Raw genomic sequence first — 20,867 nt, 5'->3', positions numbered from 1 at the left:
GTTACACATGGAATAAACAAAACATACAGTCAATAATACAGTAGAACAAAAGAAAACAAGTCTATATACAGTGAGTGCAAATTAGGTAAATTAAGGCAATAAATAGGCCAAGGTGGCGAAGTAATTACAATATAGCAATTAAACACTGGAATGGTAGATGTGCCGAAGATGAATGTGCAAGTAGAGATACTGGGGTGCAAAGGAGCAAGATAAATAAATAAATACAGTATGGGGATGAGGTAGGTAGATAGATGGGCTGTTTACAGATGGGCTGTTTACAGTAGGCAGTAGTTAGCTAGCATGTGCAGTATACATACATAAATTACAAATACATTTTTTTATAATAAAAACGTGAAATTGGCAGCAGACCATAATATTACAATGTCAATTACCTTATAAAGGCATGATCTGTGCTTTTACACATTATATTGATGATCATTTTGTTCAGGTGTAGTTTATGAGGGGTAAATATGTCAAACATTGATTCAAATACGTTATTATTATTATTGGAGGAAGAAGGCTAGTCTACTGTCTGAAATTGACAATCACCCAAATACAGCTGACACTACAAAGAATCAGTCACAGATGCACAAGTTTCATTAGACCACCAACTCTCCACAAAGGTGGTAGCTACATTTATAAAAAAAAATAAAAAATTGGCAAACATTTTATCACCGGTCAAATGCCAGGTTATAGACCATAGAAATACAGTTTTTATATGTTTTTATCTTATCTTCACAAGACATCGCACCTTGGCGCCGAACTGACACTTTTAAACATGGCAGTGTGAGCATGCGCTGTGGAGCTTTGTTACTAGCTAGCGACTGTAAAAATGGCGTTAAGCAAAACCTTTGGGCAGAAACCGATTAAATTTCAGTTAGAGCAAGATGGAGACTTTTACATGGTTGGATCAGAGGTATGTATGAGCTGTATGATAACGGGAATATTTAGCTGGCAACACAGCGTACTGGCAGCCAGCATTTTGGCCATCATCAGCCTGTGCCATTGCATTGTTGTGTCTGTTCTGAAAGCTAACGTTAGCAGCTAGCTAGAGCTCAAACTAGCTAACATCCCGCTTTGCAGAATTAACAATGTCTAGCTAGCTAACGTTAGTTCACTACCACGGTCAATATTGCATGCAGTTACAGTGTAGCCTACGATAATGCTGTGTATTGTAGTAGAAAGCACAAAATCAACTGAGCGCACCATTGACCCATTCAATGGACAAACTCCTTTCTATCAAGCTAACGTTAGGTATTGTTGTGACCGTCTGGAGTTGTGCGCTGGGCGGTTCTCTCCCAACATTGTTCATTTAACAACTCCAAACAGCTACTCTCTGCCCATATTATAGTCAAACACTATTGGAGATATGAATCATAGGCAGAAACAAGATCTAGCTAACTAAAGTAGACAACTGTATACATAGCTAACTAACAAGCCTACTCAACTCCACGATGTACAATCGTAAATCGTTGAGTTTCGTCGGCTAACTAGCTACGTGCTCAGTCACTACTTGGCTACGGGTTGTTTCTGGACTGCCTGGGCCCTATACTCTACTAGTAAACCCAGAATAGCTGACTCTTCCTTGCTCTCAGGTTGGAAACTACCTGCGTATGTTCAGGGGCTCCCTGTATAAAAGGTACCCATCACTCTCGAGGAGGTTAGCCTCAGTAGAGGAGAGGAAGAAGATCGTAGCATCATCGCACGGTGAGTGATACGCTCTTGTCAGAAATAGCTATTTTATTGTTATTCGCACAGACAGCAAGTTACGTTAGCATCCATTTTTGTCACGTTTCACAAACAGGTGTAGACTAACTGCTCACTTATTTGTCATTTTTTTAACAATGCAGAGTTAAAGATAAAAAATAGAAATAGTGACACGAGGAATAATTACACGGTAAATAACAATAACGAGTAAAAATAACATGGCTATATACAGGGAGTACCAGTACCGAGTCGGTGTGCAAGGGTAGTAGGTAATTGATGTAGCTATGTACATCTAGGTAGGGGTAAAGTGAGTTAGTGCAAAAAAAGGATTAACACAACACATGGTTACATAACTTTTAGCCACAAGTGTGACTCTGCTGAAGGCCTCCGAATGTGAAGAGATCTTCGAGGGGAACGATGAGAAGTACAAAGCTGTTTCCATCAGCACAGAACCACCGGCCTACCTCAGGTGATGCCTCCTTGTTATTTGCATTTACATATTTTACATTTTAGTCATTTAGCAGACACTCTTATCTTGTCCAGAGCAACTTACACTAGTGAGTGGATACATTTTCATACTTTTCGTACTGGTCCCCCGTTGGAATAGAATCCACAACCCTGGTGTTGCAAGCACAATGCTCTACCAACTGAGCCGGACTGGATGATTTTTTTTTTGTATTTATTTAACCTTTATTTAACTAGGCAAGTCAGTTAAGAACAACTTATTTACAATGATGGCCTAGGTACAGTGTTCAGGGGCAGAACGAACTGCCATGTTCAGGGGCAGAACGACAGATTTTTACCTTGTCAGCTCGGGGATTTGATCTAGCAACCTACTGGCCCAATGCTCTAACCACTAGGCTACCTGCCACCCCAATTGCATAAGAGTCCTGCATAACATCTAGTGCATGACAATATTGACTACCAAATTTTGGGAGTATGTATGCAAAATGTGCCTTTTCAAGCTACCTACAGGCACCTTGGCTTGTGAACAAACCAAAATGGGTTTCATTGGTCACAGTATTGCATTTTCAAAAATTCCTACTTCTCTGTCTATCTCAGGGAGCAGAAGGGGAAGAGGAACAGCCAGTGGGTCCCCACGCTGCCCAACAGCTCCCACCACCTGGACGCTGTTCCCTGCTCCACCACCATCAACCGCAACCGCATGGGCCGCGACAAGAAGAGGACCTTCCCCCTGTGGTGAGGAAAGCCCACCCACATTGGCCAGTGTTTGTGGATGTATTCATTTAAATACAGCCACAAATAAACTTTGATTGCTTGTGTGCATTTATATAGACGTAAAGATTATAAAAAATAAAGGGCACGTTTTTCACATTTTAAAATCATATATATATATACACTTTACAAAAATACAGTCCAACTTTCACATCAATAAATTTGAGTTCATAATTACGTAACATTTTAAGATGTGTCCAGTTCTTCTTTTTAGTTCTGTTTTGATTTGTTAAAAAAATTGTTAGAACAAAAAGTTGTTTTTTATAGTCTTAATGCATCTTGTCTTCTAAATTGAGAAACATTGCTGCGTTTTTCAGGCCAGGTTAGGCTCTGACTCTTGCGGAACTGTCTTTCTACTCTTTTTCTCATTGACCACTGCAAGGTACTTTCAACATTTCCCTTGTGAAAATAAGCCTTCAGAAAAGTCCCGATATGTCCACACGAGATGATGAATCTCAGCTCTGCTTGCTCAACGGCTCTCATCAGTGAATGGATGACTGCATAGCCGTGATCATTATGGGAAACCTTCTGAGTGTGGGCAAATGGAACGAATGGTTCAGTCGCACTCTATATCAACCTCATGCTCTCAAGCTATTTGGGGTTTAGGAGATGCAGTCTGAGACAGAGGTCATCCAGGGTCACTGGGACTCCTCTGGTTTTTACATTCCGTAGAGTTGCTCGTTCATCATCAGCTGCTTTTCCGATGGTCTTCCAGAAAGCAACCACTATCTCCTGTCCTGACATGACCGTCTATGAAAACATCTCTCCCCTTTCCCACAGCCCACTTGTCTAGATCACACAAGCATTTCATTGTGTGACTGGAACTTATCAAAACACATCTGTTTATACAGGGGCACTTTTTGCTGACCTTGAAAGATGGAGGCTTTTAAGTGCCGTTGCCATGTTTTCAACAGGCAGGGTCTCTGACCGTAGTTCTTGTTTTCATGCCGGAATTGCAAGGCAGACATCTTTGTTTAGTTTCTGTTTGCGTTTGTAACTACGGTTTAGATAATAAATAGGGAAGTACATACTAAGTTATGTTAGGGTCTTGTTTATCTGATGGTAGAAAAGTTCGTTTTGTAATAGGACACCCTTAACTTGTGAAATGTAGGCCTAAATAACCAAATTATTTGAACAAACAAAGAGTGATGCAAACTGGGTGAATAAACAGTGATGCCTTTTCACCTCGTATAGCTTAAGTTGCTAAGGCAACAGGGTGGGATAATAAACAACACTTGTTTACTTCGGAGGTCTACCACTTCTGTGGGTTTTGAATCCTTTTTAAAAGAATGTAGACCTAGTATCACTTTCCCAGCTAGGTTGTCAACAGTTGACACAGTCTCCAAAAGGCCTATACAATGCTAGAAATCACATCTTCTTTTTATTCAAGACCTTGAAAACACAACGTAAGCATGTCTGGCTCAAAGCATTGCTCCTTTTGCTGTGGTTTTGGTGAGACCCATCTTGTGGCTTCTTTAGTGAACATCTCCTTTCTCTGGCACAGATGTGATCTGTTGAACAGTGCATGTTGTGCACGCTGCACTCTGAATGTTAGTGTTGATGGACATCTAGACTGGGAAATACCCTACAAATCAGTAGAGCAGACAGATCCCTGAATCTTTCACAGTCCACCCAATTGGGCAGGACAATAGAATTTGCCATTGTTGAATTAAGCAATAAAGCACGAGGGGGTATGGTGTATACGACAAATATACCACAGCAAAGGGCAGTTCTTACGCATGACGCAAAGTGGAGTGCCTGGATACAGCCCTTAGCCGTGGTATACTGGCCATATACCACAAACCCCTGAGGTGCCTTATTACTATTATAATCTGGTTACCAACATAATTAGAGCAGTAAAAATACATGTTTTGTCATACTCGTGGTATACGGTCTGATATACCACGGCTGTCAGCCAATCAGAATTCAGGGCTTGAACCACCCAGTTTATAATTGTATTAGGATCCACATTAGCTGAAGTTCTGAAGTCTGCTAATATTCCTGGGGTCCAACACAGAACTAAAAATACTTTACTAGAATGCGTAGACTACTACCCTGGCCAATTGTTTGTGTGGAGCCAACTCTCCTATTGTTGCCAAGCCATACATATGGTTAGCATGACAAATGAACAAACACAGAAAGGAGTTGGCTAATGTACAAACAGACTAGACCACCAGGCTAGTAGAATGCTGACAGAGAGACAAAGAATTCCCATGTGATAAGCATCAATTCATCATTCCCAATGGTGTATCAAATATGGCCACCGGTGTACAATGACGCTGATTGGATTCATCTTTTGCTAGCAATGACCTGTTGGAAGTGAGTAAAAGCTAAATTAGCGGTAGATTTTAGAGCCTGCTGTTCACGATAAATGTCTTTAATGGGGTCTCCAATGACTGTGGAATGCCAACAAATGTCGTACTAACGTTTCGTAGACTGTAGTTTAGTCTAACACCTTGTCTTCTTCCCTCTGCAAAGCTTTGACGACCACGACCCGGCGGTGATCCACGAGAACGCGTCTCAGGCCGAGGTGCTGGTTCCCATCCGTCTGGACATGGAGATTGATGGGCAGAAGCTCAGAGATGCGTTCACCTGGAACATGAACGGTACTGCTCCACTCTCCATCCGCCGGGCGGAAGACTGCTTTAGAGCAAAAAACTCTAGTTAAGGGTGTTATTGTGAAAACAACCTAAAAGGCTGTAGAATCGTTGCCTGTAACAGAACCGGCATCAAAAGAAAGCCACACTGCATCTCATTAATCTAAAGTGGCTTACGATAGAAATGGGAGCAACAGACGTTAATGAACTTAAAAAGGAGAACATCTTTCTGAGAGAAGCCTTACTTAACATACAGACTAGATCTATGAGAGAATCTAGTACATACTGGTTGGTATTCAAGAAAGAGAAGAAGTTCCTGAGAATAGATTAAAAGGGAGGCATGTAGCTCTCGTAGTCAATAAATTGTATATTGACAACCAAATGTTCCGAGACACAAAGACCACTCCGTGGCTATTTAAAAAATTACAATGTTCTCATAGAGGAGTCGAATAATGGAACACCAAATACTAGCCATGGTAGGGATTGTAATAATTTTAAAAAATTAATAGAAAAGCAATTACAATTAAGTAATTGTTAAATAAACTACAACTACACTATACCATTCAAGATAGGGAATGTAGTAAAATAATTATTGAACTTTCTATTTATAGTATTTTATAAATGGATAAGACGCTATTAGAAGAAAGGATAAATAGCCAAATAAATATAACGAATTGGAACACAAGCACTCAACATGGTGGAGATAAGCATAGCAAACAAAAGACATATGGCACAGAATGTGTGGATGTATTGTGATGGAAGGTGTGGATGTATTGTGATGGAAGGTGTGGATGTATTGTGATGGAAGGTGTGGTGTGTGTTTTTGTGTTTGGAAAAGTGTGGCATTAAGTGAGTAAGGAAGGAAGCGGTTGTGTATCCCAGAACCAGTGCATGTCTGTGAGCAGGGGTTGCGAGAGAGAGCTTTCAATTTTGTGCAGATGAGGGATATACATTTTAAAATAAGTTATACATTTAAGTTATTTTCCTATCATGATGAAACGGTCCCCAAGCCTATACCCTAGACACCCACCTGAGCGACCCATCACTAAAGAGAAGTCTTTATCTGTTTTATGGGCTTACTGTAAGTTGCCTATATGCAGCCAAAACAGAAAGAGGAATGTGGACAGAGACCTAATAGAGGCAGCACAGCCCCCTCAAGATTCTGAGTCTGCCTGGCAGGGTTGGTCCTACAAAGCCAGAGCCCCCTGATGGACGAGCATAATATACAAGGAAATTCTCAAAGCTGCTAATGAGAACCTTGACGACCTTGTACCTAGTCGGTGGGTATTACACCCAGGTAGTGGCAGTGCTGGTGACACTAGCTGCAGTAACCCATGGGGAGGGGGTCACACTCGGACAATCAGAGAGGGAGCAAATTATTGTGGCCCTGGCGGTACAAAATAATCAAAAGGTCTGACTGCTCAGAGATGCTTGGGAAAATGGTCACAACAGGCGGGGAAGGGGGGCAAGAATCTCCCCATTCTTGCCAATTTTGCTCAATCTTGCATGCTTTCTCAAACAGCTGTAACTGTATATGCATTCGTAAATCAAGTCCTTTCTTGAGTTGGGCTCTGGGATGGAACAACTGAGCATCTGAGCTTATGGTTGATTGTGGGTGAAAGGGGTTGAGTGTGTGTGTGTGTGTGTGTGTGTGTGTGTGTGTGTGTGTGTTTATCCCACATCTGTTGCTACGGGGTAAGGATGTTAGGGACAATATAGGATGAATCACAATAATTGTTTGCTAAAATAATTGCTTGACAAAAATGTAATGCAATGGTTATAGGTAACAATACTTTGTGTGAACTGTCGATATTATTACGCATATTAGTTGTTAATGATGGAAAATAAGATATGCAAGATTTTTGAATATATATATACACTACTGTTCAAAGGTTTGGGGTCACTTAGAAATGTCCTTGTTTTTGAAGGAAAAGTACATTTTATCCATTAAAATAACATCAAATTGATCAGAAATACAGTGTAGACATTGTTAATGTTGTAAATGACTATTGTAGCTGGAAACGGCAGATTTTTAATGGAATATCTACATAGGCGTACAGAGGCCCATTATCAGCAACCATCACTCCTGTGTTCCAATGGCACATTGTGTTAGCTAATCCCAAAACCCTTTTGCAATTATGTTAGCACAGCTAAAAACTGTTGTGCTGATTTAAAGAAGCAATACAACTGGGCTTCTTTAGACTAGTTGAGTATCTGGAGCATCAGCATTTGGGTTCGATTACAGGCTCAAAATGGCCAGAAACAAAGAACTTCTTCTGAAACTCGTCAGTCTATTCTTGTTCTGAGAAATGAAGGCTATTCCATGTGAGAAATTGCCAAGAAACTGAAGATCTCGTACAACGCTGTGTACTACTCCTTTCACAGAACAGCGCAAACTGGCCCTAACCAGAATAGAAAGAGGAGTGGGAGGCCCCGGTGCACAACTGAGCAAGAGGACAAGTACATTAGTGTCTAATTTGAGAAACAGATGCCTCACAAGTCCTCAACTGGCAGCTTCATTAAATAGTATCCGCAAAACACGAGTCTCAACGTCAACTGTGAAGAGGCGACTCCGGGATGCTGGCCTTCTAGGCAGAGTTGCAAAGAAAAAGCCATATCTCAGACTGGCCAATAAAAATAAAAGATTAAGATGGGCAAAAGAACAGACACTGGACAGAGGAACTCTGCCTAGAACACCAGCATCCCGGAGTCGCCTCTTCACTGTTGACGTTGAGACAATTACATTGATGGAAGCTGAAATATTAAAGCTGGGGTTTCCTTCCTATCCTTGTGAACCCTTTGTTTTATGTACACTGATCTGAAGATGCATTAACATACGCATAGGAAGCCTCTTCATAGAGTATTGAGATTCACCCCTGCACTCTCTGAAAGTAGATGAAGAAGCCTCTTTAGACTATTGAGACTCACCCCTTCACTCTCCCACCATCCTCTCCCGCTCCTCCAGAGAAGCTGATGACCCCGGAGATGTTTGCAGAGATCCTGTGTGACGACCTGGACCTGAACCCACTGGCCTTCGTCCCGGCCATTGCCTCAGCCATCCGCCAGCAGATAGAGTCCTACCCCACAGACAGCATCCTGGACGAGCAGACCGACCAGAGGGTGATCATCAAGGTGGGTACACACTCACACTAGGGACTTAATGAAATTAGTTGTATATTTTTTGCATGATTCCGTTTTCTTTGTTTCGTTTTTTCAGATTTTCACTCTCAAAATCACACAAGTTTGTTTTAGTCCACAACAATGCTTAAACCACTTCACGAGACCACTTTTGATGTCTAGGAAAAATGTGATGTAGTTTACATTTTGGGTCGAGTTACCCTTTAATGCCAGTGCCACCAGCCAGAGACCGTTGTTTGGTTAGCGGTGTTTCTGTAGCGCTCATGTAATTGCAGAGATTGGGAAAACAAATCTGCACTGGATTTATGCAAATAATCATGATATCACTCTTCGAGCCCGAACAATATGTAATATTTTTTTTAAAACCGATTTTAGGGAAGCTGATACTGATATTTAGGGAAGCAAAAGTCACAATTAGCAACTATCTGCCGTTTTTATTTAATTTTTTTTGAGGTGGAGAAAAGCATAAAACATCTTTTACACATTGTGCTCTAAAGGATTAACCGATACTCTGATTTCTTAACTAAATATTAAGTTACAAATTATTTATGAACATTTTATTTGTGGTTTACAGGATATCCACCTCTAAATACGATAGTAAAACATGTTTAGTTTACCTTCATAGGTACAATTTTATTTGTGGTTTACAGGATATTCACCTCTAAATACGATAGTAAAACATGTTTAGTTTACCTTCATAGGTACAACTTAAAGATGTGTATCTATGGCAGTGGATAAGAAGTATGCAAAAGTGTTTGTGCTAAACCACCACAAGGGGTGGCAGGGTGAATGAATTTACATTTGTCTCGAAGTAAATCTGAAACTGCACTGTTCACAAATGAGCATTGAAATGCAGTAACATGCCATTCGTAACTAGGTGTCAGCATTTGTCTTGAGTAGATTTACTAGTGTTTACAACAGTCAAAAGTAACACACTTTATGGCACCCTAGCAGTGAGAGTACATTAGATCAAGCGCAAGCTAGCTGTTCATTACGACAGTGTTTTCTTAAAGAAACCATATGTACATTACACCGTAATTCAATACAAAAGGTATTGGCTATAGAGTTAAACTGCAAATGTCATGCACTGATGACTGAACATTTATGCAGGCAAATGCTTGCTGTACTGGTTTTACTCACACATTCTAATTTAGCTAGCTCACTAATGTTAGCTACTTATCTCGTGAATGCAAGCACATGGCCTGAATGATAGCTCTGCACCAACTGTCTTGCTTTTTGCAGATTTGTAGAAACTAACTAAATAATCCCACCAGCTAACGTAATAGGCCCAGACAGTAGCAGTGTTCTTTTTGTATCAAGGACGAGTGTTCACTTTGGCGCCAGTCCAGTGTTAGCACAAAAGGGAGATGGCACATACCAACCACTTCGAATCCCACCGTACCTTCTCCGCTATGCAATCTAGTTTCAGAGCTGGTCATGGGTGCACCTCAGCCACGCTCAAGGTCCTAAACGATATCATAACCGGCATCGATAAGAGACATTACGGTGCAGCTGTATTCATCGACCTGGCCAAGGCTTTCGACTCAGACAATCAGCACATTCTTATTGGCAGACTCGGCAGACTCATCAGCCTTGGTTTCTCAAATGACTGCCTCGCCTGGTTCACCAACTACTTCTCTGATAGAGTTCTCAGCTCACTGGTCACCATAGCAGCACCCACCCGTAGCACACGCTCCAGCAGGTATATCTCACTGGTCACCCCCAAAGCCAATTCCTGCTTTGGCCCCCTTTCTTTCCTGTTCTCTGCTGCTAATGACTGGAACCAACAGCAAAAATCACTGAAGCTGGAGACTCATATCTCCCTCACTAACTTTAAGTACCTGCTGTCTAGCAGCTCACAGATCACTGCATCTGTAAATAGCCCTTCCAACTACCTCATCCCCATACTGTATTCATTTATTTATCTTGCTCCTTGGCACCCCAGTATCTCTACTTACACATCTACCATTCCAGTGTTTAATTGCTATATTGTAATTACTTTGCCACCATGGCCTATTTATTGCCTTAACTTACCTCATTTGCACTCACTGTATATAGACTTATTTTATTTTTCTACTGTATTATTGACTGTATGTTTGTTTTACTCCATGTGTAACTCTGTTGTTGTATGTGTCGAACTGCTTTGCTTTATCTTGGCCAGGTCGCAGTTGTAAATGAGAACTTGTTCTCAACTAGCCTACCTGGTTAAATAAGCCCCCCCCCCCCCCCCCCCCGATTGCTCAGTTTGGCCGGTCAGCCAGCTCTAGGAAGAGTCTTGGTGGTTCCAAACTTATTAAATTGAAGAATGATGGAGGCCACTGTGTTCTTGGGTACCTTCAATGCTGCAGACATTTTTTGGTACCCTTCCCCAGATCTGTGCCTAGTCACAATTCTGTCTCTGAGCTCTACAGACAATTCCTTCAACCTCATGGCTTGGTTTTTGCTCTGACATGCACTGTCAACTGTGGGACCTTTTTATATAGACAGGTGTGTGCCTTTCCAAATCATGAATGCGTACATTTCTAAAAAAGTTTTTGCTTTGTCATTATGGGGTATTGTGTGTAGATTGAGGGAAAAATGTTATTTAATCCATTTTAGAATAAGACTGTAACGTAAAAAGTCAAGGGGTCTGAATACTTTCCAAATGCACTGTAGGCGCTTCAAAGAGCTGTCAGTCAAGGCATACATTTCTGTCAAAATAAGCTCCCCGCCCACTCAGCCTCTTTTCAAACTTCCTGGTAGCCGTGAGAGAGAAATAACTTTTCAGAATTACTGTTCAGGACCTATAACTAAGCGAATATGATGAGGACAGGGGTGCTTGCTTGGTGAGGTGTACTTTTGATTATTTACTTATTCAAATACGCTGGCTGTGGCAAGCTACTCACTGTAAAACCACCATGTCTACTCTCTTTCACATTGTGACCTAGGACTGAGTGATGTTCAATGAGCAGCTCGTTGAGCGCCCTCTTCAGGCAACCATTGAAATATAAAAATGTTTAGCACAAATGAGCAGAGTATTTGTTTATCCTATGTATATAATATCAACGCTTTTATCTGTGGAATAAAGGCTGATACAAATATTTATGCGAAAGGCTATTAATCGATTTACCAGTCGGGCTCTAATCATTCTGCAAGGTAGGCATAGGCTGCTTTGTAGTGAAAAAAATGATTGACAAGGTTTTTGGGAAAGCCTTTCCATCTACCAGCAGATGGTTATCATTAGCATTATCGCTAACGGCTGCACAGGGTGATAACCAGACATACGAGCACCACAAAACACACACAGATGGGCATTCCTGTGCCCTTTCAGAAAGTTACAGGAAAATACAAATAACTTATGCATTTTGTTCATGTCTTATGATTAACCTCGGCAAACTTAATGGCTTTTCTAAGTTGACTATTTAGTTCAAAACATTTTTGAATGTTCCATTTCAATGTCTGGATTTCCTTGATTCCGTCCGTGTTTTCCGCAACGTGGATTTTATATATACACACACACACACACACACACACACACAGTCTTTGACCTTTGCAGCAGTGAAGACTATCTCAATAGTAAATTCCAGTGTCTGCATCTGGCCCACGTGCCGCCAGTTTGAGACCCCTCTTCGTCACATCACTCGGATACGTACTGTATCTCTTTAAACTGTTGTTTTTTTTCTGTGTGTGTGTGTGTGTGTGTGTGTGTGCGTGTGCGCGCCTCAGCTGAATATCCACGTGGGGAACATCTCCCTGGTGGACCAGTTTGAGTGGGACATGTCGGAGAGGGAGAACTCTCCGGAGACGTTTGCCCTCAAGCTGTGCTCCGAGCTGGGCCTGGGAGGAGAGTTTGTCACCACCATCGCCTATAGCATCCGCGGCCAGCTTAGCTGGCACCAGAGGACGTACGCCTTCAGGTAACACACACACACACACGCAGGACACCCGCCCAGACAAGAACCTTCACACACTCATGCTCGTTCAGACATATTAATGTCCTATGCGTTGCCCGGAGTACTGATGGAATTGAAAGTTGAAGTGGTAGAAATACCTGTCCACATTCTGCTTGCAGTGTCTTTGTCGCAACACCCACACACATTTTTCAGCCTAAACACAGCATTCCCCAGAGTCTCATTCTGTCCTGTAGAATACATGTCTTAAATACTCAAGATGTGTGGTCGCCTGCATCATGGAACGTTGCTGGAATGAGTCCAGGATGCATTTAGTTCACATAATGTTACTATGTTCTGTATCTCACAGTGACATGGACTGGGGTCAGGATGCATTTAGTTCACATAATGTTACTATGTTCTCTATCTCACAGTGACATGGACTGGGGTCAGGATGCATTTAGTTCACATAATGTTACTATGTTCTGTATCTCACAGTGACATGGACTGGGGTCAGGATGCATTTAGTTCACATAATGTTACTATGTTCTGTATCTCACAGTGACATGGACTGGGGTCAGGTTAAGGTGTTTGTGTGGAGGGTTTAACAGTTGGCTGCTTACCTGTGACTCACAAAGTGGATTTAGATTTCAAACGCATAGACTGCCTGCGTCCTGTTTACATCACTGAGTACACAAACACAGACACACACATCCATTATTTACAAGCATGAGTACCATGTGTTTTCCCACCAAAACAAAAACCTTGCTACCCCCTCATCTGTTGAAGTAGTACTCTCCAGCCATTTCAACCCTGAAGCAGTTCCTTGTAGCGTGTAATGGCATTCGTTTTACAAATGAAATATCTTAACGTTGTATAGGTTTCCCCTACCAGTGACACAGACATTCAGCCCTTTTGTTTGTGTATGTGCTCCTCTCCCACTCTGCCTTGCATGGTTTGTCTCATCCCATCAGCTTGGCTCAGTTCATTTGGGACTTTTGGATCATTTGGGACCTGCTTATCAATCGGTGTTGGGCTCAATTCCATTTCATTAATGGTGATTCCATGAAATGAACTGGAAAAAGCACATTTAACAAATTGTGAAATGGCAGATTTTTTTATTAGTATTAGTAAACGATTTACATTCAACTGGTTTCGGTTTTGAGCCCAACCCTGATGCTAATGCTTTTCGGGTCATTTCAAGCCATTGATTGTGTGTAAATGGGAAATGAGGAGTTTAGCTAACATCGTCATCATCATGGCTTTTTTTGTTTTGCATTGCAAATTAATTCTCTTTCTACTCTCTCTCCCCCCACTTGTCTGTCCCTTATAGGTCTGATTTCAGGTCAATATGCTTTTGAATTACTTGAACTACCCCCCCTCTTCCCCCAAGCTTAACCCTCTACCACCCACCCACGTTCTCTTGACACGGTCTGCCCTGGGAAGCTGAGTACATTTACACTTTATATCTCTTTCTCTCTCTCGTCTGTTTCCTTAACTTTGCAGGACACGTCCTCCCCCCTCCCCCAGTATGGAAACCCTATGAACTGTTTATGAAGAGTAAAACCTATGAAGTTGTATGAGGTATTCTGTTTCTGCCAAGTCAGGGAAAACTGTAGTTATCACTGTTGGTTTGTCTACAAACTGCAGTCCGCACATAGAATGGAAAGGATAGTCAAGTACTTTGTGGCTTATTGTCACTACGTAGGGAGAGGTTCAGAAACCCAGGAAGTATCTGACAAAACAGTTCCACTGGTGCCTTATCTATTGTCCAAGTTCTTCATTTGTCAAACTGAAATTGAATGTGTTATTTTGAATCCCTTTTACCAGGTGGAATAATAATGTTTTGTAGGCATTTTGACTAGAGGTATGTAAAATGCTGTAGTGGTCCGAGCAGCTTTTGATTGATTGCTGCTTTATGACTGTTTCAATGCTTTGGTTAAGTGTGCTTTACTTTTCTACTTTTACATGGCATCTTGTGCGTGAAAAAAATACATGGTAGAAATTAGTTCCAATAAGTCACATTTTTGTCCCTTTGTATGAAGGGTATGTCTATTCCTCATCAAAATGGGACTAACCCACAAGAGCGACAGTGTTTTTTATTTTTTCTCCCCCAAGATGCCTCTTTTTTGCTCTTCCACTTCTTCAACACACCATTACTGCAGCATGTCCCATCCTGGGTGCTCTCTTCCTCGTTTGTGTCTTTGATTTCCTGTCGCTCTGATGTAATTTCCTGCAGTGAGAATCCCCTGCCTACGGTGGAAATCGCCATCCGCAACACAGGTGACGCTGACACATGGTGCCCCCTGCTGGAGACCCTGACAGACGCAGAGATGGAGAAGAAGATCAGGGACCAGGACAGGAACACCAGGTAATAGAGAGGGATGGCCTGCCATTCAAAACCTGACAGGAATGCCAGCTAATAGAGAGAGAGATGGCCTGCCATTCAAAACCTGACAGGAATGCCAGCTAATAGAGAGAGAGATGGCCTGCCATTCAAAACCTGACAGGAATGCCAGCTAATAGAGAGAGAGATGGCCTGCCATTCAAAACCTGACAGGAATGCCAGCTAATAGAGAGAGAGATGGCCTGCCATTCAAAACCTGACAGGAATGCCAGCTAATAGAGAGAGAGATGGCCTGCCATTCAAAACCGGGGTTCTTTCTCAATTCATCTTTCCTTTCGATTCCTCGCATCCTCTCTACTTGCCTACTTCTCAAAACCCATTGGAGAAGAAGGTTCGAGGGGAGAGACCTTGGACCTTCTACGGTTGAGGAGGAGATGGGAGGACATAGAGCTTTCCTCTACAACTAGCGCCCTCCCCTCGTCTCTGTCCACTGCTGTAGAAGGGCTTAAAGGAATCCTACGCTCAAGTTTCCTTTTTTGTTCATTAGTCCAAATGATTGTGTATGTCATCAATGAGGTTTTCAAGATAGAACACGCATCATCATGAGTTTTTGCTCTCTACTGTTCTATAACTTGAACACTTGACTGCTGACATGCACCATTTTTGGGGATTGTTTTAATGAACAAAATACTGAAATATGTTTTTTGTGTGTAGTATTCCTTCTAATGGGCGAAGGAGCATTGTAGTGGAACTTATTAGAACCCACCCTGTCCTCTAGGAAGAGATCATTAAAGAAAGTGGGATGCCCAGACGTTAGACAGACCAGAAAACTGGAAGGTTGAGGAAGAGACCACGAGATGGTTTTGCCTTAGAATCAGACACATTGCTTTTGGTCTGCACCAGTCAGACCATTTGAAAACTTATCTGGGCAAAACCAGTTTCTAATTTGGAATAGGGTATCTGGTCAGCGGTATGACAGCCCCTGTCCTACGTCATCAGATTCCGCATTTAAGAATCTTCTCTATTCATCCAGCCGATCTGCCATCGGCCACATAATAACCAATTCCATGTGTTTTCCTTTCAGACGAATGAGACGACTTGCCAACACTGCCCCTGCCTGGTAGAGAGAAGCAGCAGTAAGCTACTACAGAGCCTCTGGTCAACAAACGGTCAACCCCAATGGGCCCTCTGAGAGAGACACACACACAAACTCAACAATAGGCATTCCACTGATCCCTTCTTACAGCCCCCATAATGTTAACTAACTCTATGCTTGGCTGTCATGTCCCTCTGGACACTGATCCAGGACCATTGTCACATACCTAATTCCATTAATTACAAGAATTACATTTGATCCAGGAACAGAGACTTTTGTTGAAGGAGCCTTATCCATTTCTATTGCCGAATCCAAGTCCCTGTAGTGGTTCAAGCCGCTCCTCATCTCTGATGAGACGAGGTGGTAAATGAAAGGTGCCATGGGTAGATGGGTAGAGTGTATGGGTCCGTATGAAATGTAGCCTTTGTTGTTTCTACGGACTCACCATCTAAGTGAGCTCAAACTGTAAAGCTGTTTTGGTGCACTCGTATCCCTCTTGATGGACAATGCAGATGGACGACTGACTGACATGTCCGTTTTAATAGAAACTAATGTTACACTCGAGCAGACTCAACTCTTGCAAATAATGTATTGTGCTTTCTTTTTGTAAAGGTGCTGATACTTTCAGTCAACGTTTTTTTTTTTTTTTCCTTTTTTAATAAAATGCCATAGACTTCATTACAAATGTCTAGTTTGTTGCTCTACAATCGTCAACAGTGGGCTATTCATTGTCACTGTGAGGTACTTAAAGTAGATTTGCTTCAGTCTGTGTGGCTTTAAGGCCAGCGAGTCGATTCTGTTTCTCTTCAGTTCGCTCAAGCTCTTCCTTGTGACCTAATCTCCCATACTGAAGTGCTGAATCTGCATGGTTTCTTGGTTAAACATACTTTTAACTCTGGTTCAGTTTAATCAGCTTAAATGGGGACTAATCTCTTTCCATCACACTTTTCACATTTCAGATATTGTGTTCTCAGGGTAAGATTTTCCAGTGTGACCCTTTTGAAATTCAAGATGGCATATCTTTTATACGGTCCAGCAATTGGAGATCATTCACATGAAACTGAAAAGATTAACAAAAAACCACAATCCTTTGGCAACCGATCCCATTTCTTTCATTGGTGGCAGTGTTGGCACTGATGAATGAGCTGTAAGGGCTGTTTCAGAGATTTGGACGTTCCTGTGTGTCATTCACCACATTGTAAGTTTCATGCTAAACTACAGGAAATCACACTAGTATGCACTTGACATGCCTCCAAGGGCATTGTAAATGCATTTGAGTATCTCCAGATTAATTTTACATAAATGTGGAGAAAAACTACTTTACTAGCTGTGTTAAAGAATAGACCAGCTGGTAACACAACATTAAAGCTAACGGGTATAATGCATTGTGGTTATAATGCATTGTAATACTTGTCATAAACATGTATGACCCCCTTTCAATGTCTTGTACTGACTAAAGAACTGCCATTTTAAACAGTATTGCTACATAATATAAGCCTTAGGACATTATAAATGCTCATACTGTACATGCTTATAACATCGAACGCATTATACCTGTCCACTTTCTTCATTAGCGACAAACCAGTATGTGAATTAATATGAATAACGAAGACGAATCTTTCTGTAACTGGCATTAAAAGCCTTGTAACACGGCCAAAAAAACATTTCTGCTCAGAGTAGTTGAAAGTGGGGTCTTTCCTGTGTCTTAAATCCCCTATGGGTCCTCCTAATCTAGGCCATGGAGTTCCCCTATTGGCTTCATACCCCACAGACAGGACGGCTCTTATTGGAACCATCATTCAGCAACTGGGGGCTCAGATTCCTACTGTATGCTTGATTGGTTGAAGCAGACCACAAAAGGATGACAGATCTATGACTAATGCTTGCCTAAGCAAAACAGAAAGAAAGAGAACCCCATCAAACTCATAGGAAGTCATCTGAATCTGGTTTGGGGAAAATGGTTACATCGCTAGTTCCGAAAGCCATCTGTTTCACTCAAAACATTGAAAATCGATTAAAATTGACACTCGTTTTTTGGAACCAAATACATTGTGGTAATTCATACTATAATGAATAAAAAGCTCAACCGCAAATTTAATCTTGAAGCACAAATTGACATTACTGCAGCTACGTTGGCCATGGCATAACAATTTAGTGAGCACCATGAGAACTGAGAAATAAATGTTTTGGAATGATTGAAACAACATCCATTGAAATAAATGTTAACTTGAAAGGCCTCCCTATTCCCCAAAGTACTTCCCCCCCCCCCATCTAATTTCCTCCTTTGCTCACATAATACACTCTGTAAAACTGTAACTGTACATAGCTGAACTTTTAGGAACTTGGCAATGTCCTCTTGCCGCCTGAATAATGCATGTATAAAATAGCAGAGGTTAGGGGTCATGTGTATGTGTCTGAACCAGTACAGGCTTGCTGTATCCTCGGGCTGCGTTCCTCCTGCTCGACATGCAGATATGATTCTCTCTCTTCAGTGTCACCATAAGGACAAGTGCAGGATACTAGCAATAACTCAGGTTCACTTCTAAAGGCGTATCTCCTTGTGATGCTCCACAGTGACCGTCACAGAGAGTGATGAGGGGTGAAGGTGAAGTATTGTGGTTTACGCTGTTTCAGTGCCTTATTGTCTTTCCATATTCCCTTCCGGAGACATTCCTAATGAAAGGATCTGGACTGCATTGTGAAATTCTGTAAAAACGGATCTACACTGAGTATACAAAACATTGGGACCACCTTCTCTTTCCATGACATAGACTGAGAACGTGAATCCAGGTGAACGCTGTGATCCCTTATTGATGTCACCTGTTAAATCTACTTCAATCAGTGTGGAGGAGACAGGTTAAAGAAGGATTTTAAAGCATTGAGACATGGATTGTGTATGTGTGCCATTCAGAGGGTGAATGGGCAAAACAAAAGATTTAAGTGCCTTTGAACAGGGTACGGCAGTAGGTACCAGGCGCACCGATTTGAGTGTGTCAAGAACTGCAACGCTGCTGGGTTTTTCACATTCAACAGTTTCCCGTGTGTATCAAAAATGGTCCACCACACAAAGGACATCTAGCCAACTTGACACAACTGTGGTAAGCATCGCTGTGGAATGCTTTTGACACCTTGTAGTCCATGCCCCGACGAATGGAGGCTGTTCTGAGGGCCAAATCAAACTTTATTTGTCACATGCGCCGAATACAACAAGTGTAAACTTTACCGTGAAATGCTTACTTACAAGCCCTTAACCCAACAGTGCAGTTCAAGAAGAGTTAAGAAAATATTTACCAAGTAGACTCAAATAAAAAGTAATAATAAAAAGTAACAAAAGAAGAACAACAATAATGAGGTTATATACAGGGGGCACCGGTACCGAGTCAGTGTGCAGGGGTACAGGCTAGTCAAGAAAATGTGTACATGTAGGTAGGGGTGAAGGGACTATGCATAGATGATAAACAGCGAGTAGCAGCAGTGTACAAAAGGGAGGGGGAGTCAATGTAAATTGTCCGGTGGCGATTTGATTAATTGTTCAGCAGTCTTATGGTTTTGGGGTAGAAGCTGTTGAAGAGCCTTTTGGTCCGGACTTGGCATTCCGGTACCGCTTGCCGTGCGGTAGCAGAGAAAACAGTCTATAACTTGGGTGACTGGAGTCTCTGACAATTTTATGGGCCTTCCTCTGACACGGCCTAGTATATAGGTATATAGGTATATGCATTACCCTCTGTAATGCCTTACGGTCAGATGCCGAGCAGTTGCCATACCAGGCGGTGATGCAACCGGTCAGAATGCTCTTGATGGTGCAGCTGTAGAACCTTTTGAAGATCTGGGGACCCGTGCCAAATCTTTTCAGTCTCATGAGGGGGAAAAAGTTTTGTCGTGCCCTCTTCATGACTGTCTTGGTATGTTTGGACCAAAGGGGGGGTGCAACTGAATATTAGGAAAGTGCTCCTAATGTTTTGTACACTCAGTGTATATCAGAAATCTGTAGAAACCTAGTTTTGTGCTTTATCATTTTATGCCTTAGAATGTGATGCAATATACTGTACAGTGTGGACTCAAATGATTGTTTGAACTGTCCAAAACCAACACTATCTCGCAAGGCACCAAGCCTACTCCTGTTCCCTCCCCATCTGACCCATCAGTTATCCACCTCAGTGCATTGTTGTATTCATATCCAAATCTTACAAGGGGCCTTTGGCAATCCTTGTAAGCCCTTGCAGTCACCGCCTAATGAGAGAGCTCAGCCACTATAAACGTATTGAGGAAAAGAGATTGAAGTTTAAGGAAAGAGAAAAGAGTGAAGGAATGGCTTGTATTGAGAGCATCTGCTTGTTCTCCTGCTGCCCACATCAAAGGAGGGATATTTACTGTAAGGCACATATGGATAATAAAAGAAAGGACGCTTCGATTCATTTCTGGTTTCTGTCAGGTTCTGTCCACCACTTTTCCATAGTGTGTATGTGTGAGTTAGGCTAATCCTTTCAACTACCGTTTATCATCTTTTCAACCCCCACTCTGTTTTGTTTATGGCAGAAGGTTTTAGTTAACAGGGAAGAATACTGGCAGCATACAGGTTTACAGTTATTCAACTCAGCCTCGCTCTGCGATGGCCGCAAAGTTTAAGTAATAGTCTCTTTTTTTGGACTTCCTGCAGCTTTCACTATGCCAAGTGACATCATCCCACACAAGGATGATAGGGATTTAGGGGAGAGTGGGGTAAATTCAGCCAAAAGTTTAAGTTGAGTCACCCTTGTTTCTAGAAAACCATTTGACCAAATATTTAGGAAGACGTCATCATTTCAAGGAGTCTGTGAAGGAAAAACTACATGGAAAAAGTAAGCAAGTTAGGTTAAAAAAAAAGTTGTCAAATTAGT

At 41.8% G+C, this 20,867-nt stretch overlaps 1 protein-coding gene across 2 annotated transcripts; it reads left to right on the top strand.

Moving 5' to 3' along the window:
- The first annotated feature begins 784 nt into the window (after positions 1-784).
- Positions 785-16,668, top strand: smarcb1b (SWI/SNF related BAF chromatin remodeling complex subunit B1b). Of its 2 annotated transcripts, XM_029710187.1 has the most exons (10): positions 785-916; positions 1,596-1,707; positions 2,068-2,176; positions 2,770-2,907; positions 5,422-5,549; positions 8,506-8,672; positions 12,384-12,574; positions 13,881-13,892; positions 14,787-14,918; positions 15,979-16,668. In XM_029710187.1, the coding sequence occupies exons 1-10, from the start codon at positions 833-835 to the stop codon at positions 16,016-16,018; spliced, it is 1,113 nt and encodes a 370-aa protein (XP_029566047.1). In that variant the 5' UTR covers positions 785-832; the 3' UTR covers positions 16,019-16,668. The 2 variants fall into 2 exon arrangements, with proteins under 2 accessions (XP_029566047.1, XP_029566048.1); XM_029710188.1 differs by lacking the exon at positions 13,881-13,892.
- Positions 16,669-20,867: the final 4,199 nt, after the last annotated feature.

Source organism: Salmo trutta, chromosome 23 (assembly GCF_901001165.1).
Source record: "Salmo trutta chromosome 23, fSalTru1.1, whole genome shotgun sequence".
In the NCBI taxonomy this organism is placed as follows: domain Eukaryota; kingdom Metazoa; phylum Chordata; class Actinopteri; order Salmoniformes; family Salmonidae; genus Salmo; species Salmo trutta.
The sequence above is the reverse complement of the archived record's forward strand: the minus strand, read 5'-3'. Positions and strand labels throughout refer to the sequence as shown.

Bases quoted from the DNA above. Each gene is read 5' to 3' on its own strand.
- smarcb1b (XM_029710187.1), top strand. From the start codon at position 833: ATGGCGTTAAGCAAAACCTTTGGGCAGAAACCGATTAAATTTCAGTTA. The intron at 917-1,595 runs GTATGTATGAGC...CCTTGCTCTCAG, and splicing joins TTTACATGGTTGGATCAGAG to GTTGGAAACTACCTGCGTAT. The intron at 8,673-12,383 runs GTGGGTACACAC...TGCGCGCCTCAG, and splicing joins ACCAGAGGGTGATCATCAAG to CTGAATATCCACGTGGGGAA.